The following is a 26,884-nucleotide window of genomic DNA, read 5'->3' as shown; positions in this document are numbered from 1 at the left end:
GTACACCCACACACACACATGAAGTGTAATTGGTGAAATCTGAACAAACTTTGTGGATTGTACCAATGTCCATTTTCTTGCTTTGTTATTGTACTACAGATATGCAGGATGTCAGTGCTGGGGGAGGTGGGGTGAAGGGTGAATGGGACCTCTCTGTACATTTATCTGTAACTTGCTAGAAATCTAGTTATTTTTCAAAATTAAAAGGCTTTTTAAAGGTGAGAGTTCAGAGAAATATATTCTTATATATTGCTACTAGTAAAACAATACAATCTACTACTAATATCCCAGGTGGCACTAGTAGTAAAGAACCTGCCTGCCAATGCAAGAGGATGTTAGAGACCTCCTAACATGTTGGAGGACGTTAGAGATCTAGGTTTGATCCCTGGGTCAGGATGATCTCTTGGAGGTAGGCATGGCAACCCACTCCAGTATTGTTGCCTGGAGAATCCCCTGGACAGAGGAGCCTGGTGGACTACAGTCCAGAGTTGCAAAGAGCAAGACACGACTGAAGCGACTTAGCACGCACTACTAATATAGCAATGATAAAAGACTTTGAGGATGTGATATATCTTTTGATCTAGTAATTCTACTTCTAGAAATTTACCCTAAGAATTTACTTGGATACATGCTCCAAAGATAGTCCATCACAACATTGTATATATTTGTGTATAACTGAAAGCAAACTATCAAGAGTAGGGGACTCATTGAACAAGTCTAAAAAGTAAACTACTATGTAAATCTTAAGGTTGAAAATACAAACATGCAATTTCTACTAGTTGTTTGTGACAAGTTGATTTAAAGAAATGATTCTGTAGCATCTGATTTTTAAAGATGTGTATTATAGGCATTTATATGTTTTATAAATACATAGAAAAATGTCTAGATTAATGCCAAAGTAATGGATTATTTCTGGATGATGGAATTAAAAGGAATTTTATCCTTACACTTTACTCTTTTTACTTATCTGCATTTTTTTATTTTTTTCATGAACAATGTTGTTGTCCATATTAAAGAAACAAACTTTTTTAAATTAGAAAATGTTATACTTATCAATTAAAGTCTTGTTTTTTAAAAAAACCTGAAACTTTACCATGTTTTACATATTTTTACATATTTTATAAAGCATTTTACATACCTATCAGATATTGTTCATAATTTCTACAAAATGATATTCCTGTTTTACAGATAATAAATCATAATCAGATAATCTCAAAGTCACTGTAACAAAAGATCTTTATCTTTCTTCTTTATCTAACCTAGCAATCCAGGTAGCCAAATCCATAGAGAAATTTCTTACTTACAGCTCTGAAGTTTCAATATATTTTGCAGTTCCTTCAATAGTATTACAATATTCTGTGGCAAATTTGGTAATAAGCTGGAGTAAAGTAGCACTTTTATCATCCACAGGTTCACCATAGCTATTTAGAAGAGACTGATATTGAGCAGCTAGAACATTTATTCTCGTTTTCAACTCTGGTAAGCAATCTCTGATGTGATGCATCAGTAACCTAACAAAGGTTAGAAAGGAAGAATTTTAAAGTAAAATTGTGTATTTTGAAGATCCAAGCAGCTCAAATTTTAAAAATGCAAATAATGGGGAACCCTGTCAAAGAACTTGTCTTGGCAGGAAATAATGCAGTTTTAGACTAGACATAAATATTTAGTCTGAAAAAAAAATGACACGAAGGAAACTGTCTTGTTAAAATACCTTTTAAATTTGCCTTCAATCCAATAAATGGTAACAACTGATAGAAAAATATAAATTTAAAAAATTTTTTCTCTATTACTACAATTACCTTAAAGAAAGTAAGCTACACAATCTAATTATACCTACATTATTTTGGTTTCTGACTTATCTTTTACAATAGGTACTCAGCACAGTGAAAATCAATCTTGTTAAGATCCCTGTCCATCCACCTTTAATTTATTTAGGGAATAAGCAAAGACACAGACACGATTTAGCAACTGAATGACAACAATAGAGGGAAATAGCTTTCACTTAAGTTGTTTATAAATCATCTAGAAAGCTCTTCTAATCCCTTGAATGATCTAATACCATCAGTGGGTATTAAGAATTCAAGGTATACAGCTTACATCCTTTTTATGAACAGGACTAGAAGACATCCTAATTAGGACATGATTATGTGAAAATTATAAATTTTAATTCAGTTCCTGAAATACAAAATGGAACTGAAGTCAACTGCCATCTATTTCTATCATTAAGTACAATGACTGTAAATAATTTCATGATTAATGTATTTTAAAAATCACTTGCACATTCCTAGAATACATGATGATTTAATCCCGACTACCTCAATAAAAGAGTTTCCCAGGTGGCACGCTAGTGGTAAAGAAACCACCTGCCAACGCAAGAGATGGAAGAGACACAAGTTTGATCCCTGGGTTGGGAAGAACACATGGAGTAAGGAATGGCAACCCCCTCCAATATTCCTGCTGGGAAAATTCCTGGACAGAGGAGCCCAGCAGGCTACAGTCCATGGGGCTGCAATGAGTCAGACATACCTGAACATACCTCAATAAAAATAAATACATTATAAGAACCTACTGTACAAGAAACAAAAAGTGAAATTTTATAGACAAGCACATTATAAAAATGTAAGGAACTGATCATCAAAGGTCTCAGATACCTACTGGCAAACCAAAAACATCTCATTTTCCAAAAGGTAAAAAAAATGTTACCTGTTTAAAGTCCGGGCAAGATACTTTGTTCCATTTCTATTAGCCAGAGATGGGTATTTCTTTTGAAGGAAAGCATATTCATCGCGGATTGAATCAATTACACTCTTCTTATTGTTAATATCTAGCTGACTCCTAAGGTTGAAAAAATAACAAAACTGTTTCAACTAAAGTAAACTGTGGTACTAAGTACTTTGGCAACACCTGCTGGATCATGGAAAAAAGCAAAAAGCTCCAGAAAAACATCTGTTTCTGCTTTATTGACTATTCCAAAGCCTTTGACTGTGTGGATCACCACAAACTGTGGAGAATTCTTAAACAGATGGGAATATCAGACCACCTGACCTCTTGAGAAATCTATATGCAGGTCAGGAAGCAACCGTCAGAACTGGACATGGAACAACAAACTGGATCCAGATAGGAAAAGGAGTATGTCAAGGCTGTATATTGTCACCCTGATTATTCAACTTATATGCAGAGTACATCATGAGAAACGGGCTGGATGAAGCACAAGCTGGAATCAAGATTGCCAGGGAGAAATATCAATAACCTCAGATATGCAGATGACACCACTCCTATGGCAGAAAGCGAAGAATTAAAGAGCCTCTTAATGAAAGTGAAAGAGGAGAGTAAAAAAGCTGGCTCAACATTCAGAAAACTAAGATCATGGCATCCAGTCCCATCACTTCATGGCAAATAGATGGGGAAACAGTGGAAACAGTGTCTGACTTTGTTTTTTTGAGCTCCAAAATCACTGCAGATGGTGACTACAGACATGAAATTAAAAGACGCTTACTCCTTGGAAGAAAGTTATGACCAGCCTGGACAGCATATTAAAAAGCAAAGACATTACTTTGCCAACAAAGGTCCGTCTAGTCAAGGCTATGGTTTTTCCAGTAGTCATGTATGGATATGAGTGTTGGACTATAAAGAAAGCTGAGCACCGAAGAATTGATGCTTTTCAACTGTGGTGTTGCAGAAGACTCTTGAGAGTTCCCTTGGACTGCAAGGAGATCCAACCAGTCCATCTAAAGGAGATCAGTCCTGAGTGTTCATTGGAAGGACTGATGCAGAAGCTGCAACTCCAATACTTTGGCCACCTGATGCGAAGAGCTGATTCATTTGAAAAGACCCTGATGTTGGAAAAGATTGAAGGCAGGAAGAGAAGGGACGACAGAGGATGAGATGGTTGGATGGCATCACTGACTCAATGGACATGAGTATGGGTAAACTCTTGGAGTTGGTGATGGACAGGAAGGCCTGCCGTGCTGCAGTCTATGGGGTCGCAAAGAGTTGGACATGACTGAGCAACTGAACTGGACTGAAGTAGTTCGCATGGTGAGGAGGATGACAATGATAGCCTAAAATTGATGATGATGGCACCAGGAACTGTCTATAATGCTTGACGTGATCTGTTTTATTTAATTCTCAAAACAATTCCATGCAATAGGTATTGTCTCATTTTATAACAAAGTAAGGAAGGCCCAGAGAGATTAATTTACCCAAGGTCACATATTAAGTAATTCAGCCAAGATTCAAACTGTGTAACTTTTAAGTAAGCAATATTTGAATAACGTAGGCTACATTATTACCATTAACCACAGTCAAAAGCAGTACTCTTAAGTAACAGGTAAAAATACATGTGTCTTAATCAACTGTGTATTTTATCCATGGACAAGAAACTAAATTGGAGAGTAGCCATCCACAAATACAACACTTTTATAACACTTGCTTGCCTTGAAAAGAGATAATGGGAATTAAAAAAAAACAACAACAACAGTAGGGGTGAGGGGAGAAAGACATGTGATTAGAAGCAGACAAGTATAAAGACATCAATTAGTAACATTTTCATTATAAAAAGTTTGAGACCAAAGATGTTAGGAATCATTTAAACCCACATTACACCTAGTCTGTGGATGAACTGGGAGTAGAACCCTGACCTCATGACAGTTTCAGTGCTTCCTATTTTATAAAGGTTTTGGACTAAGATCTTCATTTGAATCTGGCTCTGCTTTCACCAGCCATGTGACTGGTAAATGTATCACTTAGTAAGTTTCCTGATTGTAAAACAGACTAATATAATAGCTCTCAGGTAGGCTGGGAAGGTTCAGAGAGATACCATTTGCAAATTTCTCACAGTAGAGTGTCCAAAACATAAGTAGACACTCAATAGTAATCAGTTTCCTGTTCATAATTTTTAATTTCAGTTACCTTTAGGTATTATTAGGATACCTTTAATAAAATGTCTCCCAAGTCACATCCTGGCAATTGCATAGAATCATTAATGCTAGGGGTTACATCAATCTATTAAAATACTACCACCTTAAAAAACTCTTTCTTGACTGGATGTAAACTAAATAATACTTTTTTCTAATACAGTGTGCTCATCATACATAACATAATAGACAGGGATTTTTTTTTAAGCCTAGCCATTTAATTTTTTCCATTTTGTGGCACTGCTTACTTCATAAACATTTTCTGTTTAAAACTATCTACAGGGGGTTTTAGTGAATCTCTTTTCTTCCTTTAGAGCAATGAATTCTTTAACAATACCAAGATTATAGTAAAAGGGGAAAATATAGGGACAGTATCACATTTCAGACTCAATCAAAAACTTTAGGTTTGCTTTGAAATGAGAACGCTGTGATCTTGATTGCTCACCTGTTAACTACTCCAATTATTCCCAGTTTGACCGGTATAACCCTTCCCATCAATACATCCATGGCATCAGTACCTGCATCCATGAGATCAAGTTTGGTGATTACAGCTAGGGTTCTGCGACCTGGTAAATGCAAAAATGAAAAGAAATGACCCATTAAATTAAGCTTTTAAGTATTAATAAAGGAAAATCCTACTATATAATCCCACCTAATGTTACCTCTGCCATCATTTTGGTAATGTTTTTCTAACCTTTGCTTACAAATACTTTTCTAAACTAATTTTAATCATGTTTAATTTTAAAACTTTTTCACATATAATTTTTATTAGCTATTTTGCCTAGCCTGTATAGCAATTTATCCATTTCCATCAAAATTTCTATTTGATACTGTAAGTAAAATAGAAAAGCATTATTAGCTAGAGATACTCCTTTTAAAAATTATAAACTCCTCTCTTGAGGGCAGATTCACCTCTGTTAACCAAACATTTCATTAAAAATTAATATCCATCCTTACCATCTGGATCTACCTCTCTTGAAATTTTAAGTGCCTCTGATGTTGCCATATCTGTATTAGCAGCAGTGACAGCGAGGATAATGGAATTTGGATTACTGATGAACCGAAGAATGAGCTCTCTGATTTGAAGCTCAATATCTTTAGGTTGATCACCTACAGGCACCTGAACAAAACAGAGATAATCAAGGACAGGTAATAAAAATCAACTCAGCTTTTTTCCCCCATTTAATGCACAGAATATAGGTGTTACTCCATTTACAGATAATTAAAATGAATTTATATACTTCAATGTACATACAAATTTGGTAATATGTATAAGTCTCAAAATGTAACTCCTGCAAATATTAAACATCTGCCATGTTAAGGATTGGTCAGTGTTAACTGTCTAGAGACAAATTCATTCATTCACTCAATTAGCAAATATTTATTGACAACCTACTATATTTCAGGTACTATTCCATATATCAGATTATATCACAGTAGTGAATAAGACAAAGACCAAATTTCCTGCCTTCACTGAGTTTTAGTGATACGAAAGAGGTAATAAACACTTCTATACATAGTATCTAGGTGGTGGTAAGACTATGGAAAAAAGAAAGAACAAGAGGCTAAGGAATACTTAGGTTAAAGCTTATACTTTAAAGTATTATTTTAAATTGGATTACGCTTTTAAATTGAGTAATCAGGGAGACCTCACCCAGACAATGACATGTAAGAGAATGACTGCAAACTGAAAGAGATAAGGGAGAGGTACAGGCAGCTATCTGGAGGATGAACACTTGAACACAATGGCAGAAGACTGACTGGAGCAAAAGGAATTAGAAGAGTAATAAGAGAGAGGTCAAGTAGATACTTTAGATCTCTTTAAGAACATAAGCTTTTACTCTGAGTGAAATAGGAAGACTCTAGAAAGATTCTGAGCCAAAGAATGACACAGTCTTATTTTCACTTTAACAGTATCACTCTGGCTGCTTAGTTAATAAATTATGAGGAAGATGTTTTAGGAGACTATGGTGGTAATCCAGCTGAGATGACAGTGGCTAGCTCAGGATGGTAGCTATAAATTTGTAAGACATGACAGAGTTCCAGATATACAGGCACACTTTGTTTTATTTCATTTTTCAGATTTTTCATTTTTTACATATTGAAGGTTTGTGTCAACAAGAAAGTCTATTGGAGCCAATTTTTCCAATAGCATTTGCTCACTCTGTGCCTCTGTATCACATTTTAGTAGTTCTTGAAATATTTCAAACCCTCCACCATCAGAAAGATAACATCCAACTCACTGAAGGTTCAGATGGTTAGCATTTTTTTTAGAAATAAAGTATTTTTTTAACTAAGGTATGTACATTGCTTTATTAGACATAATGCTGTTACACACCTAACAGACTACAGTTGATCCTTGAATAACACAGGGTTAAGGAGCACTGACCCATTCACATACCTGAAAATCTGCTTTTGACTCCCCAAAAACTTAACTACAAATATCCTCTTGTTGACTAGAAGCCTTATACCAACATAGGCAATATATATATATTTTATATGTATTATATACTGTATTCTTACAATAAAGAAAATGTTGGTAAGAAAATTGTAAGGAAAATACATTTACAGTATGTACTCTGTCAATACTTAAGTTTATGTCATCTGTTTACAAGATATCTCATCTATCAGTACCTACATCAATACCGTCTTATGATACAAAACACTATTAGTTGTTATACATTACTGACACTAAATACAAAAAATGAAAAGATAATGTGAAAGAGAAATTCATATTTATTTAAAGATATAACAATTCATGCATTGATAATGAAGTAGCAATAAGATTGCTTTATGATAGCCTAGTATAATTGAAATGATTGCTTCACAGTAGCCTAGAATATGCAGCAAAGAATGAATCATTATAAAATGTTTATAGATTCCAATGTTGAAATCATATTCATAATACCACACAGAAACCAATTACCTGTGATGATAGGCTGATATGCAGTTTCTCCAATTATAAGTGAAGGCATACTGTAGAGTAATATAATTCTTTGAAAGCAAAGTTACAAAACAGTAAAAAAAAAAAACAAAAAACACCTAACATTATTTTATATTAAAATATCACTCCATTATGCCTATGTAGGGCTTTCCTGGTGGTTCAGACAGTAAAGAATCCACCTGCAATGCAGGAGACCTGGTTTGATCCCTGGGTTTGGACGCCTGGTGAAGGGCATGGCAACCCACTCTAGCATTCTTGCCTGGAGAATCCCCATGGAGAGAGGAGCCTCGCAGGCTACAGTCCATGGGGTTGCAAAGAGTCAGATGCAACTGAGCGACTAAGCACATGCCTATGTAAGGATACGCTATTCACTTCAATACAAGTCTTGTACATAATGTTCTACATAATGAGTACTTAGGCAATGATGACACAGATGACATAAAAACACAGTTCTTCCCATATAGTTACTACATGTCACAAGAAGACACATACAACAGAACTCATGATTATTTGCTACTTGTTAAGTGGAAGTGGATCACCCTCGTCTTCAAATCAAGTAGATAAAAGAAGAGGAGGAGCTGGTCTTGCTGTCTCACAAGTAGCAGAGGCAGAAGTGGAGGAGGCCGAAGGGGAGGCAGGAGAGGTAGGCACAATCAGTGTAACTTGATGGAAATACATCATTTCTATCTGATACTTTTTTTTCACTCCAAAAATGTTTCTGTATGGTTCCATTCCTTCTTCAACCAAATCAAAAGTAGTCTTGAATAACTGTAACTTTTCTCACAAAGTGCCTAATGTTGTTATGTTTTCTGGTACAGTTTCTTTTAAATCTTCTTTCCCATCATCTGGGATTCTCAGGTGGCTTAGCATTAAAGAATCTGCTTGCAATGCAGGAGACACTGGTTCGATCCCTCAGTGAGGAAGATGCACTGGAGGAGGGAATGGAAACCCACTCCAGTATCCTTGCCTGAAGTATCCTATGGACAAAGGAGCCTGGTAGGCTACAGTCTATAAGGTCACAAAGAGTTGGACACAACTGAAGTGACTGACCACACATGCACCCCCCTCATCTGGCACTGTTTCAGAAGCACTCATCTCCATCAAGTCGCCCTCTGTTAATTCCTCTTATGTAGTGTCTGCTTTAGCTCTTGGATTTCTATGAGATCCATATCTTGAAAGCCTTCCCCCATCTAACCCACTTTTTCTTTTTTGGTCATCTCCACAGTCGCTTTTATGATTTCCTTGATTGGTTCTGTTGTAAATCCTGAAGTCATACATAGCATCTGGACACAGTTTTCTCCAGCAGGAATTTATTATTTCAGGCTTCATGGCTTTCGTGGCTTTTTCAATAACATCTTCAATAGTGTAATCCTTTCCAGATTTTCATGATGTTCTATCAGTGTTCTCTTCCACAGGAATGACAATCCTTTCTATACAGTTCCATATGTAATGAGTCTTAAAGGTCCATATGACCCCTGATTAGAGGGTGAATAAGGGGACACTGTGTTTGGGGGCAAGTAGACCACTTCAACACCTGTACCCTGGAGCACTGTCTAATATCAAAAGAACTTTCAGTCAGTCCATTACTAGAAAGATACCTCCTGCCTTCAGGGACAAAGTACTGATGGAACCAATCCAGAAAAAGGGTTATCTGTGTCCAGGCCTTCTTGTTGAGCAACCAAAAGACTGGCAGCTGGTGTTTAATCTTTTGCCTTCAAGGATCGAGTGTTAACAGCTTTATAGATAACGGCAGTCCCAATCATAAACCCCCTGCATTTGCACGGAATAGCAGAGCTGGCCTATCCCTTCCTTCCTTGAATTCTGGTGTTCACTTCTCTTCCTTACTAATAAATGTCCTTTGTGGCATTTTTTTCCAGAATAGGGCACTTTCATCAGCATTAACATTAAAAACCTATTCAGGCAGATATCCTTTCTCCTTAATGATTTTCTTAATAGCATCTGAGACCTCATCTTCTGCCTCCTATTAACTTGACTTTTTTTAAGCAAAACTTTCTAATGTTATCAAACTATCCTTTGCTGGCAATATATAATCCAGCTTTAGATCATTCACCTTCCTGTTGCTTTAAGTTGTCATATACTGAATATGTTTTTTCTCAAATCATGTTAGTCTACAAATATGCCTTTCCTATAGAAATCCTATACCCAGATAAAAGCTGAAATTTCAATAAAAAGGCATTTAACATAAAGTGCAAGGTTTTCATGCCTCCTGGCATAGCTGCAGCATTGCCTTCATGAATTCCTTTTTCAGAATGCTTCTTAAGCTGGATTTATTCATCTTGAAATGGTGGGCAACCACAGCTGCAGGCCTCAATCTACAGACAGAGTACATTAAGCATTTTAACTTCTTGTAATGTCATGACTTCTCTCTGCTTGTTGGAAGCACTTCCAACATCACTAGTGGCACTTCATATGGGTCTCATGGTGTTATTCAGGGTTTACAGTATTACACTAAACACAATGAAAAAATGCAAGAACCTCAATTCAATTCAGTTCAGTTCAGTTCAGTCACTCAGTGACGTCCGACTTGTGACCCCATGGACTGCAGCACCCCAGGCTTCCCTGTCCATTACCAACTCCCAGAGCTTGCTCAAACTTATGTCCTTCGAGTCAGTGATAGTATCCAATGATCATACCCTCTGTTGTCCCCTTCTCCTCCTGCCTTCAATCTTTCCAGCATCAGGGTCTTTTCCAAGGAGTCAGTTCTTTGCATCAGGTGGCCAAATTATTAGAGTTTCAGCTTCAGCATCAGCATTCATTTCAATGAATATTCAGGACTGATTTCCTTTAGGATTGACTGATTTGATCCCCTGGGACTCTCAAGAGTCCTCTACAACACCACAGTTCAAAATAATCACTTCTTCGGTGCTCAGCTTTCTTTATAGTCCAACTCTCACATCCATACATGACTACTGGAAAAATCATAGCTTTGACTAAACGGACCTTTGTCGGCACAGTAATGTCTCTGCTTTTTATATGCTGTCTAGGTTGGTCATAGATTTTCTTCCAAGGAACAAGAATTTTTTAATTTCATGGCTGCAGTCACTATCTGCAGTGATTCTGGAGCCCAGGAAAATAAAGTCTGTCACTGTTTCCATTGTTTCCTCATCTATCTGCCATGAAGTGATGGGACTGGAAGCCACGATCTTAGTTTTTCGAATGTTGAGTTTTAAGCCAGTGTTTGCACTCCCTTCTCACTTTCATCAAGAGACTCTTCAGTTTCTCTTCGCTTTCTACCATAAGGGTGGTGTCATCTGCATATCTGAGGTTATTGGTATTTCTCCCGGCAATCTTTACTCCAGCTTGTGCTTCTTCCAGCCCAGCATTTCTCATGATGTACTCTGCATATGAGTTAAGTAAGCAGGGTGACTGTATACAGCCTTGACATCCTCCTTTCCCGATTTTGAACCAGTCCATTGTTCCATGTCTGGTTCTCACTGTTGCTTCTTGACCTGCACACAAATGTCTCAGGAGGCAGGTCAGGTGGTCTGGTATTCCCAACTCTTTCAGAATTTTCCACAGATTATTGTGATCCACACAGTCAAAGGCTTTGGCATAGTCAATAAAGCAGATGTTTTTTTGGAACTCTTGCTTTTTTCTGTTATCCAAAGGATGTTAGCAATTTGATCTCTGGCTCCTCTGCCTTTCCTAAAACCAGCTTGAACATCTGGAAGTTCACGGTTTACGTGTTGTTGAAGCCTGGCTTGGAGAATTTTGAGCATTACTTTACTAGCATGTGAGATGACTACAATTGTGCAGTAGTTTGAGCTTTCTTTGACATTGCCTTTCTTTGGGATTGGAATGGAAACTGACTTTTTCCAGTCCTGTGGCCACTGCTGAGTTTTCCAAATTCACTGGCCTATTGAGTGCAGCACAGTATCACAGCATCACAGCATCATCTTTTAGGATTTCAAATAGCTCAACTGGAATTCCATCACCTCCAGTAGCTTTGTTCTCAGTGATGCTTCTTCTTCCTAAGGCCCACTTGACTTCAGACTCCAGGATATCTGGCTCTAGGCGAGCATTTTATAGTATTATATTAAACATGATAAAAAAACATGCAAGAACCTCAAGAGATCACATTTTACTGTGATATGCAATTTACTGGAGCGATGAACTACTCAAAAATGATTTGTGTCACACAACATTTTGGGATACTCAACAACACTTGAGCTCAGTGCAACAGGAATAGAAAGTGGCTGTGAAATTATTACATTAGTACAGTATGTACTACAGCCAATCTTATGCAGTTATGATTAAATACTGCATCTTCACATTTGTTTACATTTCTACTTAAAGTACAATGTACAGTGTGTAGATTTTGATAAATTTTAACTTTTTACACTAGATTTGTTTATTAATTTTTATTAATCTTTTTCAGTTGTTCTAGGCTATGCAGGTATCTGCAAGTTTTTTCAAATTGTTACAAATCTTCAAAAAATTTTCCAATATATTTACTAAAAAAAAATTCACAGATCACATATAAGTAGACCCATGTAGTTCAAACCCTCGTTCAAGGGTTAATTGTATAGTATAAACATAACTTTTATATGCACTGGATAAACAAAAAATTTGTATATTTCTTTTACTGTGATACTTACTTCACTGCAATATTCACTTACTGGGATGGTCTGGAACCATATTTGAAATTTCACAATGTATGCCCATATTTTAAGTTAAGAAAAGCTAACAGGATGTGCTAACAGGTATTGACTATGCCAAAGCCTTTGACTGTGTGGATCACAATAAACTGTGGAAAATTCTTCAAGAGATGGGAATATCACACCACCTGACCTGCCTCTTGAGAAACCTATATGCAGGTCAGGAAGCAACAGTTAGAACTGGACATGGAACAACAGACTGGTTCCAAATAGGAAAAGGAGTACGTCAAGGATGTATATTGTCACCCTGCTTCTTTAACTTATATGCTGAGTACATCATGAGAAATGCTGGGCTGGAAGAAGCACAAGCTGGAATCAAGATTGCCGGGAGAAATATCAATAACCTCAGATATGCAGATGACACCACGCTTATGGCAGAAAGTGAAGAGGAACTAAAAAGCCTCTTGATGAAAGTGAAAGTGGAGAGTGAAAAAGTTGGCTTAAAGCTCAACATTCAGAAAACGAAGATCATGGCATCCGGTCCCATCACTTCATGGGAAGTAATGGGGAAAGAGTGGAAACAGTGGAAACAGTGTCAGATTTTATTTTTGGCGGCTCCAAAATCACTGCAGATGGTGATTGCAGCCATGAAATTAAAAGACGCTTATTCCTTGGAAGGAAAGTTATGACCAACCTAGATAGGATATTCAAAAGCAGAGACATTACTTTGCCAACAAAGGTCCATCTAGTCAAGGCTATGGTTTTTCTGGTGGTCATGTATGGATGTGAGAGTTGGACTGTGAAGAAAGCTGAGCACCGAAGAATTGATGCCTTTGAACTGTGGTGTTGGAGAAGACTCTTGAGAGTCCCTTGGACTGCAAGGAGATCCAACCAGTCCATTCTGAAGATCAACCCTGGGATTTCTTTGGAAGGAATGATGCTAAAGCTGAAACTCCAGTACTTTGGCCACCTCATGCTAAGAGATGACTCATTGGAAAAGACTCTGATGCTGGGAGGGATTGGGGGCAGGAGGAGAAGGGGACGACAGAGGATGAGATGGCTGGATGGCATCACTGACTCGATGGACATGAGTTTGGGTGAACTCCGGGAGTTGGTGATGGACAGGGAGGCCTGGCGTGCTGCGATTCATGGGGTCGCAAAGAGTCGGACACGACTGAGCGAGTGAACTGAACTGAATGGAAAGTAGGGTGTAGGATAAGAAATGTCAAAGGACTACAAACTTTTTGGCTAAGCAACTGGTACAACAGAGTTGCCATTTATTGAGATGGGGAGACTATAGAAAGACCAAATCAGGTTGAGGGACAGATCAGGCATTTGGTATTAGACACATCATGTTTTAAAGTTGGACATGTATATGTCAAGTAGACATACAAGATGAATATATAAGTCTGGAAATATCTGAATGTTGTCAGCATACAGATACTCATATTTATAAGTCATAAGACTGGATGAAACCATCAAGAGGTTAAGTGTACCCCCTTGACAAGAGGTCCAAAAATTGAGCTATGGGATACTCACTGTTTAGACATTGAGAAGATAAGTAATCAGCAAAAGAGACTGAGAAGGAGTGGCTGGTAAGATCAGAAATAATCCTCTAGAGTGTGGTGTCCTGGAAGCTGAGTAAAGAAAAGTGTTTCAAGGAGAAAGTAGGGCTCTACTATGTCAAATGTTGCTAAAAGATCAAGATAATTGGGAAAAAAAAAAAAAAGGCTGATCATTCCATATGAGGTTAAGGAAAAACTATGTTGTTTGTTCAAGTAAAAACAAACATGACCACATCCACAATGAGTAACAACTAGTTTTACCTTGGTCATTCCTGGCAAATCCACAAGTGTCAGATTGACAACATTGGGTGAAAAAATCTTAAGATGAATTGGTTCAGGGCTTACTCCCTAAAAATAAATTTTAAAATATTATATTAAAATCACATGAAAATGTCAATGAAATAAAAATGCTAAAGTAAAACCTCATTTCAAGTATTATACATTAGATGCTTTTAAATGTTAACCCATAATCTCTAAAACATTTCAATAATCAAAACCTAATGAAACATATAGAAAATAAGGCAGCCTGCCATAGGTTATAATCCTATCCAACCTTATACTATTAATATACACAATTTATTACCTGTTATTTCACATTCTTTTCTCCTGATTCTCAGCAGATAACATTTCTTAAATATGTTTAATAGATTCAGTGCTGAACAAAAGAACAATGTATCACTATCCAAATTTATGAGGTTCTTGAATTCAGAGTGAGACATAAGTAACAAGTAATCCAAATCAGGGAAATAGGGCAGCAGTAACTAAAAGGTAACCTACCCAGAGTTCAATAATAAATCTTAGTCAATCACTCTAACAGAGACAAATATTTTGAATAGGCATAAAGAAATGAACATGGCTCCAAAAATGCCTTTGGGTCAGGAAAACCTTTCCAACACAGTACCCAGCAGATAAAAGGACTCAATAAATATATTTTTTTAAATATTAGTACTCAGCTCAGGCCCAGTTATGCAATTAAATGTATCCATTCAAGAAAGGAGGTAACAACACAAAGGGAAGGGAACAGAAAGGTAGTAAGAATAAAGAAAGAAGACACAGAAAATAGTAGCATTTAAAGAAGGCAGTGACAGTACCTCCTTTAAATATGCCTCCTTTACCATATAATGGTATCTGAGATCTCTAATTTAAATTCTCAGAATCTTAGAAAACAATTCAGTTGTTAACATTACTTTTCATTTTCACTGAAAAAAAAACACAAAAAAACCTTGCTTTCCCTCTCTTTGCTTTCATAAGTAAATCTCAATTTACTCAGGTAAGAAAAAGAGCTCTTCAAAATAAATGTATCTTGTAAGTTATATATTGCTTCTTGAGTTACAGTACAATCAATTCACCAGAAAAAAATAACACTGTAGGAAGTATTAAATAGAAAAGCTATATAATAAAGTGATATATACAAGATCAAGAATAAACATCTAAATGAAATACCTGTTTGTATATGAAAGCTCTAAGAAACAAGTGGTTTTATATGAAGTTTTAATATATTTGAGAAAATACTCCATTAGTTTAAAAGACCAGAATACTCTTAATGATAAATTTACTGAAGGTTATACTTTCCAGCTCTAAAAAGATGCCTACCTTATTATTTCCTGAAATCCTTTCTGTTTCATTTTCAATTTCTTGTCGAATTTCATCAAAATCTGTGTAAAGCTAAAAATTATTGAAACAAAAAAAAAGTATTCAAAATAAGACTTAAAAAGTTCCTAAGAGGGCTTTGATAAATTTCACGGATGTCTATGGATCTGCTTCAGAGAATTAATAAACAAATTCTAATATACACAAACATCATTCTGAGCCAAAGAGTCAGTTTATATGAGTTTTCAAAGCTGCTTGAGCCTACAACAGTTAAGTCTCCAAACCAGAGAGAATAAGGCTCAATTTAAAATGTTTTCTAAATAAACTACTATGGTTAGAAATGTTACTAAGATAAGTTTTATTTTATAAGAACAACTGCTTCAAGATAACAGTGCTACATTGCCAATCATAAGAAAACTAAATTATCAGTTACCTGTACCAAAAAAAAAAAGTTTTCAACATGTTACTTCTTCAACATATTTTTGTATGATTACCTTATTTTTGGTGTGAAGAAATTTACCCCATTCTTCTGCTTCAACCCCTGGAAAAAGAGAAACTTCACTTATTGAAAACTATGGAAATTAGTTAGGAATTCAAAAAGACAGTACAATATTATTTGTTCCTACTTTGCCACTAACTATAAGCTAACATATTTGAAATCTAGATTTTAACTAATAAAACTGTTCACCTCTCCTCATATTATAATAAAATATGTTTTTTTTTTTTGGTATCTAAAACTTTTTATTTGAGCAAGTAGATATAATGGGTATTTTAAAAAGACCTTAACCATATATTAAATGACTCACTACAATTATATAAAATGAATAACTCCTTCTAATCCATTATGTGTTTAGTTAAAATTGTTCCTTCCAAGAATCCTCCATATATAGTTCAATAGTCCCTGGTTCTGTATTTAGTATAATTTAGAACAATGGCCAATTAAGTATTAGATTATATTTAATTATTCATTTTCATCCAATCTGGGACCTGTCGTTTTTTCTTTTGAACTTTTTATTTTGTATCAGAGTACAGCCGGTTAACAATGTTGTGATGTTTTCAGGTGAAGAGAAAAGGGACTCAGCCATACATATACTGTATACTTTATTTTTAAATATCTTACATATAAAAGCAATTTTATCTGATGAAAATACTCAAGCTAGTGGCTAAAAGAAGAACACTTATGAATCATACTGAATAATAATGCAAAAAGCATATATTGTAGACTTACATACATAATTTAAGGTAAAAATTTGCAATATGTCAACAAAATAGCTAACTTTTTGTTCTGTTTTCTCATTTTTCATTTTAATTCAGTTTACTGTTGGCAACCCATAAATTCACAATTTGCTGTTACTTTAAAGAGCTCTCAGTAGCATGAAGGTATTCTGTATGCATTTTCAAGGTGATTTTTTCCTCTAGGAACAAGATTATGTTTTGCCTTGGAATTGAAGGTAGGAAAGAAGTGAAATGGCAAGGGGTGGGAGGCTGGGGGAACCTGGCATGTATACTGTATGGAATTGCTACTCGCCAGTGGTTTCCAATAATAGGTCTGTTCCTCTTGCACTTGCTGAAAAAAGGAAAAAATTATTCATTTTAGGTACTGTTTTGAGTGGCCTAAGACTTGGAGAGCAAGTTTTGCTCTAATTTTTCCAGACAAGCTAGAATGTAGAAAAATTAACTTCACCTTCTCCAAGCACAGCTATTCTGCTTTTGTCAAATTCACAGTTTTAAATGTCTTAATGATTAACACATATCAGCCACCTGTTATCAAAATAAAAATGACTGTAAGATATTCAAATAATACAGAGGAAAAGGTGGAGCAGTTTCTTTGGTGGATAACAGTAACAAAACTGGATCCTTTTTGCACATAAAATGCTCACCTACTTGAAGCTTAGTACCTTCTTCCAAGAAGTCTCATTGGAGGATTGGAATAATCTAAGTGAACAGAACTCAGAGGCAAGTACTATATACCAAAGGGTTTTTTTTTTTAATTTACATTATCATATAGAAGAGGTCTGGCTTCACAAGCATGTTTTTTAAAATAAAAATAAAATAAATTACATTCACCAAAAAAAGCCTGCATTGTGATGCAATGCCAAAAAGTAACAAGAACCACTAACACCTGCAATCAGTCAATGTGGATAAGCAAATAAAAATGGAAGGAAAAAAATGCACAGCCTGTAAGAGTACAAAAAGCACACATGCAGGCATAAAAGGAAAAGAAGGGCCAAAAACAAATGGATAAAGGAAACCTTTAGAAAGGTGTCTTGAGTTTTTCCATGTAGCAGGGTCTGTAGTCAAAGAGAAATAGCACAGAGTGAGAAGTTTAGTGCTTATCCCTAATATTTCAAACCTTTCTAAAAAATCAAATGTGCAAGAACCTGAACACATTTCAAATGCACATTCCAAATGCATTCAGTTATTCCAAATTTACAACTGTAAATTTTCCATTGCAATTAGTTACAATTAGAGGGATGTATATATTTTAAATGGCATAAATGAAGTATATTGAGTGTCATAATTTATTTTTATTTTCCATTACATTAATTTTATCACCTCTGGTTTCTAATTGTAATATAAGTGGATTGAAACTAATTTACTATTCAGAAATTTGCTATCTGATAACTACAGGAAAAGATAAACCACCTAATAAAAAAAAAACTACAAAACATATCAAATACATCTTGAAAGTAATAAAACCTTGAAAGTAAATATTAAAGTATTTACCCTAATTGCTAAGACTGAACTTAATAGGGGTTTATTTTTTTTTTTAATATATAATAAATTTAACAATAGTTTTGGTATTCAGTCAGCATGCCACCTTTGGATTTAGTCTAAAAGGAGATCTGAGGACATACATGAAAGGTATTCATGAAGTTCAAACTAAACCACTTGAAAACAGTTTTTGTTTTTAATAAGATTTTATCAGAAAATTCTTTTACATTGGCAGAAGTGGGGAGCAAGATGAGAAATACTATAAATCTATATACTGACACCTAAATTATATTATGTAGTTGGCAGAATGATCTCATGTTAAATAAATTTTCCTGATAATTAAATTATACATGGTAAATATGTAAATATTTTGTAAGAGTTTAGCCAGTTTTGATGGACCTATCCATGTTATGTTAGAATCCACTGCTCTTAAACTTACCTATTAATGGTAACTTTGGTCTTTGTTACATAATAAAGTCATTTATGTATAGACTACAAATCCCTATACAAAATGGTTAGAGACTAATTTTTTCTTTTTTGAAATTCTCCTGTTTTCCTCCCCTTTCTCCTCTATGGTTGCCAGGCTGCCAACTAGTTCATACTTTTCTGGCTATCTCTTGCTTCATTGTTTCTAATTTCCTCTAGAATAGAGTGATTTGTGTTAAGGTAGAATTGTTCATCCTGAGGAAAAACAGGCTTTAATGATAAGTTAAAGAACTATCCTATTAATAAGATACATGATATTTAGTACTCAAAATTTACAAAATCTATTTTGTGTTCTGGGTGGCTAAGTTGTCATTTTAAGTATTATGTTTTTTAATATAAAAAATAAGCACTAAGCTTGAGGGGAAAAAAAAATATATATATATAGGTAAAGATATGCAGATTTACTGACCCACCACCACCAATAAGAGACGTCAACAAAACAAAGTGAACAATACAAACAGATAACAAGAACTGACACCTCTATAGTTGTGAAATGTACACCCTTTCTAGAAATACTGCCCACGTACTCTGAGAGAAAAGATATCATCTGCCCTCTCCAAGGTGACTGAAGAAAATTAAGAGTTGAAAGAAACAGACATCATCATACAGTTTCCTGAAGTTTTAGTTTAAGGTATTTGGTAAATTTGATGATATTAACAAGATTGAAATTTTTGAATAATTATTCTATACATTTGAAATTGGACCACAAATTAGCCCAAAATGATTAAATTCAAGGTTCAGAATTTCAATAATAAAGAAATATTACAGAAATGCAAAGTGATAAATAACATACCAAGAAGCTAGCTAATATAATCAAATGACTTTTACATATCCTCTGACATCCTATCCAAAAATATTACTTGTAACATCTACAACTTCATTAATCTGCTTTAGTGATTAACCTTCTATAGTCCTTGTAGATGCTCATGACATGTCTTTTTTAAAATCCCTTTAAAATAAAAATCAAGCTATCACCACCCAGAAAGTGAAGGAAACGATCAGATGCAGAAATTAAAGTAACTTCACTGCATCAAACTAATGAAACTGCTGGAGAAGGACATGGCAACCCAGTCAGTACTCTTGCCTGGAAAATCCCATGGACGGAGGACCCTGGTAGGCTGCAGTCCATGGGGTCGCAAAGAGTCGGATACCACTGAGCAACTTCACTTTCACTTTTCACTTTCATGCATTGGAGAAGGAAATAGCAACCCACTCCAGTATTCTTGCCTGGAAAACTCCAGGGACAGAGGAGCCTGGTGGGCTGCCATCTATGGGTCGCACAGAGTCGGACACAACTGAACCGACTTAGCGGCAGCAGCAGCAGCAATGAAACTGCATTTAAAACAGATCTCTGGCAGAATGAGAAACAATCGTGTTACTCTGCTGCAAATGTAATTTAATAACTAGAACATTTTACAGACTTTTCTAAGTAAGACAGATGGCTTCCCTGATGCCTGATGGCTCAGACGGTAAAAGAAGCTGCCCACAATATGGGAGATGAGGGTTCAACCCCTGGGTTGGGAAGATTCCCTGGAGAAGGGAATGGCAACCCACTTCAGTATTCTTGCCTGGAGAATTCCACAGACAGAGGAGCCTGGTGGGCTACAGTCCATGGGGTCACAAAGAGTTGGACATGACACAACTAATGCACAAATAAGACCGAGTCTGAGCCAAACACTGAAGATCAAATATATTACTCTCATCGAACATTCCAAACTTCACTAATGGAAATGTACAGTATATAATAGGGCACATATTTAATAAACAAATTTAAATATGTTGATAAAGAGAGCATTTCTTAAAATATTTTCAGTGTAACCAAAGAAGAAAGGATGATGCATGTCTTCTAATCCTGATACTCCACATTTACTATTTGGGTGAAGGAGGAATCTAAAGAACCAAAGTAATACGTGCTATACATAAGTCTTAGCAAAATAAGTATAGTAAAACTAATAATAATAATTAGGAACTTTCTTGGCAGTCCAGTGGTTAAAAAGACTCCATGCTTCCACTGCAGGGGACACAGGTTGGATCCCTAGTCAGGGAACTAAATAAGATTGCACATGCTGTGCAGTGTGGCAAAAATAATAATAATTTTTTTTTCAAAAAATTATTTCTACAAATAATATTTATCTTGGATCAAAGGGCCAAAGAGGCCAAAGATTCAAAATTCACAGGCACATGGCGAGACAGAAAAGTGAAGGTGAGATAGCACTGTTATGCTGAAAAGCGGAATCATTTTATTTAAATAAAATCTTAAATAATCTAAAATAAACTTAAGTAATCTAAAATAAACTAGAATCTAAAATATTTAAATTCTAAAACAAAGTGAAAAAAACACTGCTTTAAACACTAGGAAAAAAGTTTAAAACATTCCAAAAGACACAAAAACTTTTAAAAATAATTGATTCTTGTTTACTAAGTATCTCACTAGATCCTCCACTAAATAGTGTTAACAGGTTTACTGAACTACATTACCAAAGAGATTCTTTCAAAAAAGTTGACTCACAGTCCTCAAAAACAAAAAAGAAAATTACTCCCTTTTTACATGAGAAAAGACATATATCACTTTCTTTACAGGACTTCTGACTTCGCTATAGCCACTAATTTCTGTCTAATTAACTCATATCTTTTTAAGATTGACCAAAAATGAAGGAATTTTAAATAATTTTTATTCCAATTCTAAAATTTACCATTTTCTTCTCCTGTTGTCTTTCGTTTATCTTCAGGTGAAACATGGACTAGCTGCAGAATGAGAGGTCTCCGGGTGACAATACCAGTGCCTCTGGGAAGCAGGTCCCTCCCCACTAGGCTTTCTAGCACTGAGCTCTTTCCACTGCTCTGAAAATGGAATACACAAGAGCAAAATGAGTTTCTTAACAGATTTTTTTGCAATTCAGTAAGACTATACTATATAATTTTTAAAAATTATTGCAAAGTCTTTTAAAATGAAATAAAATTAGTTGTATTTTCGATTATATGATCTTTATTTCTTTAAAATAGAAAGGTACAAAAAGAATATAAACACTAGTACAAAATAAAATCTGTAATTCAAAAAAACAGAATATAAAAGTTCCACTTGCCCATTATTTTCCTACCTTTTCTGATACTCTCCCAACCATATAATATTGGTGTGTGTATGTATATATATATGTGTGTGTGTGTATAAAGTATTTTCAAAACCCATATAATATTGGTATACATAAATTATGCCCATAACATGGAGATATTTTACTCTAAATGAGGTAGTATTATGTGTCTTTTTCTCTAACTCACTTTTATTTTTATTGTAACAATCAGGGATATCATTCCATATCAATAAATTAACTTATGTGCTTAATAGTTAAATAGTATTCTGCATGTAAAACCAAACTGATGTGCTTAATAGTTAAATAGTATTCTGCATGTAAAACCTAACTGATGGACATGTAAATGGGCCTTGCTACAATGTTGCAATGAACATGATTTGTACATACACCCATACTCACTTATTCTTTCCTTAGACTTATTTATTTAGTTCATTAAGTGAAACCGCTGTGATTAAAGAACATACAGATTTTATACTTTCACAGATACTGCCAGACTGACTACACACTACAAGATAGGAGGCACCACGCTGTGCTTTATATTCAATCTGCTACATCCACATCAGCACTGGGCATTACCACTTTTTTGAATCTTAACTACTTTTTTTGGATAAACACTGACAGTTCATTTATATTTGCATTTCTTTATTATTCAGCCAAGTATCACTTTCTTTAAGGCCCTTTTGTGTATCTCCTTTGGTGATCTGCTTGTTCAAATGTTGGTATATTATGTTTCTCATTAAAGATCTTTATCCATATAAGTATATATCTTTTGTCATGTTGAATACTCTCCCTTAACTTTTTATTTTGAAAATTTCAAAGCCACAAGAGTTGCAAGAATAGTTAACAGTGAATATTCATGTATCTTAACAAAGATACCCTATATCTTAACCAATTATTAACATTTTGACATATTTGCTTTATATCTCTTCTTACACATGCACATGCTTTTTTCTTTTGCTGTCTCTTTTGTGTTGGTTAATATGTCATGACATTTCATTCCTAAATATTGTGGCATAGCTCTAATAAAACAGCATTCTTCTATATAATCACACTACAATGATCTCACTGAGGAAATTAAACCAACACAATACTAATGAACAATAAATTATCTCCATTGTCTCTATTATACATTTTTATAATACATAAATTTGAAAAAATTGCTATTTTTTCAATTTGGCAATTCATATGTTTTTCTGTAACAGTATTTTTCTGTACTGTATTTTTTCTTAATCAAAACCAGTACATCTTCTAATTTCTTACTCTCTACAAAGGCAAAAACCCTAAGCTCATCTACTGTATCAGAAAGGGTTTTCAGGAAACAGATGGCCCACTCAAATTAGATTAATTTAAGGACAGTTTATTTACAAGCAGACTATTTACAAAGTTTTGGATGAGGGGGATCACAAGAGATAGTGGAATAACCCAGGCTAGTAGCAACCCAGCAGCTCCTATCACCCACAAGCTCCAAGAGAAGGATGAGGCTTTTCAGGGAAAGCCAGCACCTACACATAGGAAGTCGAGTCAGGAGAGAATATACCCAGACTTTAGTCCCCTCCTTTTCCCAAGTCCTGTCGAGGCTCCCCATTTCCAAATCCAATCAGAAGGAAGAAAACGTTAAGGGCCCATTTCTGTTGTCCAGAAAGGTCCCCTATGATGGAGAACAGTTATGTTGAGTGTATAAAGTGGGTCAAATTTAAACTATGATGGTTTTCGATGGCTAAGTCAAAAATCTCTCCTGGTAAATGTCACATTGCACTTGAAAATGTGTGTGTCATTTTCAACTATCTTTTGATACTGATCTCTAACATAATTCCACAATGATAAGGGAACAGACTCTGTATGATTTCAATACCTTTGTTGTTTAGTCACTAAGTCATTTCTGACTCTGTGACCCAATGTACTGCAGTACACCAGGCTTCCCTGTCCTTCACTATCTCTATTCAATACCTTTAGACCACAAATTTTTTGCACCTTGTTTTATGTTCCTGGATATGTTTCAGTGTCTCCTAGTTTACAGTCTATGGGAACTTGAATAGGAATTTGCGTTGTGACAAAACTATATAAATCTTTATTATGTTGAATTGGTTCACCATGATTTTCAGGTCTACTATATCCTTCTACTTCTCTGTATATTCATTCTATTAATTTTTGAGAGTCTGACATTGAAACTCCAACTAAAAATCTTAATGTAGTTACTTAAACTGTTCACTTCTTTCTAATATTTTACCTTTATGTTCTTTTTTCTGACCAAATTTCCCAGTTGACTATTGATTGACATTGATTTTTTGCATCAAATCTGTATTTTATTGATTTCACTTTGTAATTATTATTTATTTTTAATACTGTTAATTTCTTCTGTCAGTGTGCACAAAACACCTCCCAGTTTCAGCTGGTATTCTTAAAAGGTCCTCCAGACTTTCCAGTGATTGGCTATTTTTGGATTCTCACATTCATTTGATATTCCATGGCTTTCTCTTCTTCTTAAGTAGAAATTAATACACAGGTCTTGGAGCTTTTAGTGGTCTACTCCCAAACCACTAGTACATGAGGGTTTGTAGAGAGAAACAAGGTCAACTAATTTTCTCATCAATGTTCATGGATCTGGAGTTTTCCTATATGTTCTGTTTTTATGGTGAAGTCATACAAGATTAAGAAACTATTCTACCATTGCTGTCATCCTCCCAGAATCCCCAAACACAAAAAATTGTTTATGTCTCTGTGGGAAAAATGAACATTCATCTGGGTGGTTAATATTTTATTTATTTAACTGGGAGGTAGACACAATGGTGTCCTAATATTCTTTGTATCTTTTTTATGTTTTCAGTATTTTGAAACAATTTTTTAATCCTTCAAATGTGGCACATGATTTTACACTGATGAGGAAATTGAAGAAGTTACATTTCCACCTCCCTCCCATACTTAAGCAGATATTTGGTACAGCCACACACAGCTTGGATATAAGTCACAGACTAGTCCCTTTGTCCAGTATGTCCTTCTGTGCAAGTGATCTATACTAGCTTAAGTGCCCAACTCTGCTAGAAAGTACAAAGTATTAGTCAAGCTACAACAGATATCTGGAAGCAATTCACGTAATATTCCAATTTTATTTCACAATATCATAGATGGGAAATAAAAGAATTTTTTAAATTTTTTTCTGTTCTTATTGTCCAGATATTTATGCTTCACTACATTTGATGAATGGTTATAGTAGAAATGGATACAGAATTTTATAATCACAATTAATTCCCCCAGGAACTCTAAATTTTAAAGATTTATCCATGTCATCTAATATTATTTACTGATGCAGATTGAAAGTATGATGCCAATCTGAGTCTCTTTCCCTTTCAGGAAATCTTTTTTTTTCCTCCTTTCTTCTATTTTGACACTTGGGAGAATTCTAGGGTTTTGTAAAAGTTTAGATTTCAGAAATTTACCCAGGTTATGTCAATCCTTTCAATATTTGTGCCCAGCAACTGAAATATGAAGATGTGGTGAACTTTGGCTTACTGCTTGATTATTCTTTGTCCCTCTGTTCCAAGTGTTCTTTCTCAATTAACTATGACAAGGATTTTGGCTCTCTTAGCTCTCACCAACAAGTCTCTTATCTCTAATTAATTTCATAATATATGATTTTGATTTGTCTTTTAATAGAATTTCTAAAGTTATTTTTCTATTTCATAAATTAGGTTCTCAACAATATCAATGTGACTGTTGTTCCCCATCACCCACTATGCCATTTTATTCTTCCTTCTTAAATATATCACAAAAAATACTTCTTAAATGTCTCTCCTAAATTCTGTATCAAACTCATTTTGTTACTCTGATTATCTACCTTAGTCTCCTCCTTTGCGGCTACTGCTTTTCAATGTTTAAATCTACCAAATTTTAAACATTGCCAACTTTTTTTTTTTTTTTTTTTCAGTTCAGTTCAGTTGCTCAGTCGTGTCCGACTCTTTGCAACCCCATGGACTGCCGCAAGCCAGGCCTCCTTGTCCATCACCAACTCCTGGAGCTTACTCAAACTCATGTCCATTGAGTCGGTGATGCCATCCAACCATCTCATCCTCCATTGTCCCCTTCTCCTCCTGCCTTCAATTTTTCCCAGCATCAAGGTTTTTTCCAAAGAGTCAGTTCTTCATGTCAGGTGGCCAAAGTACTGGAGTTTCAGATTCAGCATCAGTCCTTCCAATGAATATTCAGGACTGATTTCCATTAGGATGGACTGCTTGGATCGCCTTGCAGTCCAAGGAACTCTCAAGAGTCTTCTCCAACACCACAGTTCAAAAGCATCAATTCTTCAGCGCTCAGCTTTCTTTATAGTCCAACTCTCACATCCATACATGACTACTAGAAAAACCACAGCTTTGACTAGACGGGCCTTTGTTGGCAAAGTAATGTCTCTGCTTTTTAATATGCTATCTGGGTTGGTCATAACTTTCCTTCCAAGGAGCAAGTGTCTTTTAATTTCATGGCTGAAATCACCATCTGCACTGATTTTGGAGCCCAAGATAATAAAGTCTGTCACTGTTTCCACTATTTCCCCATTTGTTTGCCATGAAGTGATGGGACCAGATGCCATGATCTTAGTTTTCTGAATGTTTGTTTTAACCCAACTTTTTCACTCTCCTCTTTCACTTTCATCAAGAGGCTCTTTAGTTCTTCACTTTCTATATGTTGTATATATCAATTCAAGACAGCAACATGGGAGGATCCTGAACTCACCTCCTATCATGGGCACACTGAATTTACAGCCACAGATAGAACAATCCCCTCTGAAAGAAACTACAAAATTAGATGAGCAACTCCTACATATCAGGCAAATGACAAAAACCCACACTGAAACAGGCTGGAGAGACTGAGACACAGTCTCACCATAAACCTCACCCAGGGGTAGTGACCCACAACTGTGAGGGAACTCACAACATTCAGCTTCTCTGTGAGGAGCAAAGGGTTTGGGCCC

The 26,884-nt window shown here is 35.3% G+C and overlaps 1 protein-coding gene across 11 annotated transcripts in view; it reads right to left on the bottom strand.

Annotated features, from left to right (window-relative positions):
* DNM1L (dynamin 1 like) overlaps nt 1–26,884 on the bottom strand; it is a 64,169-nt gene that overhangs the window by 13,363 nt on the left and 23,922 nt on the right. For 4 of the 11 annotated variants that reach the window (XM_025283489.3, XM_025283486.3, XM_025283487.3 and 1 more), the window contains exons 2-11: nt 21,529–21,676; nt 17,887–17,925; nt 17,163–17,201; nt 16,129–16,175; nt 15,638–15,709; nt 14,306–14,392; nt 5,874–6,036; nt 5,362–5,482; nt 2,704–2,835; nt 1,305–1,511 (exon numbers count right to left, since the gene is read on the bottom strand). In XM_025283489.3, the coding sequence (XP_025139274.3) occupies nt 1,305–1,511; nt 2,704–2,835; nt 5,362–5,482; nt 5,874–6,036; nt 14,306–14,392; nt 15,638–15,709; nt 16,129–16,175; nt 17,163–17,201; nt 17,887–17,925; nt 21,529–21,676 (1,055 nt within the window). The remainder of the gene's footprint in view (nt 1–1,304; nt 1,512–2,703; nt 2,836–5,361; nt 5,483–5,873; nt 6,037–14,305; nt 14,393–15,637; nt 15,710–16,128; nt 16,176–17,162; nt 17,202–17,886; nt 17,926–21,528; nt 21,677–26,884) is intronic. The other 7 variants (XM_006055592.4, XM_006055593.4, XM_006055596.4 and 4 more) reach the window with 2 other exon arrangements.

The sequence above is a fragment of the Bubalus bubalis genome, chromosome 4, assembly GCF_019923935.1.
Source record: "Bubalus bubalis isolate 160015118507 breed Murrah chromosome 4, NDDB_SH_1, whole genome shotgun sequence".
NCBI lineage: Eukaryota > Metazoa > Chordata > Mammalia > Artiodactyla > Bovidae > Bubalus > Bubalus bubalis.
Note: the sequence above shows the minus strand (reverse complement) of the source record. Positions and strands in the feature narration are given on the sequence as shown.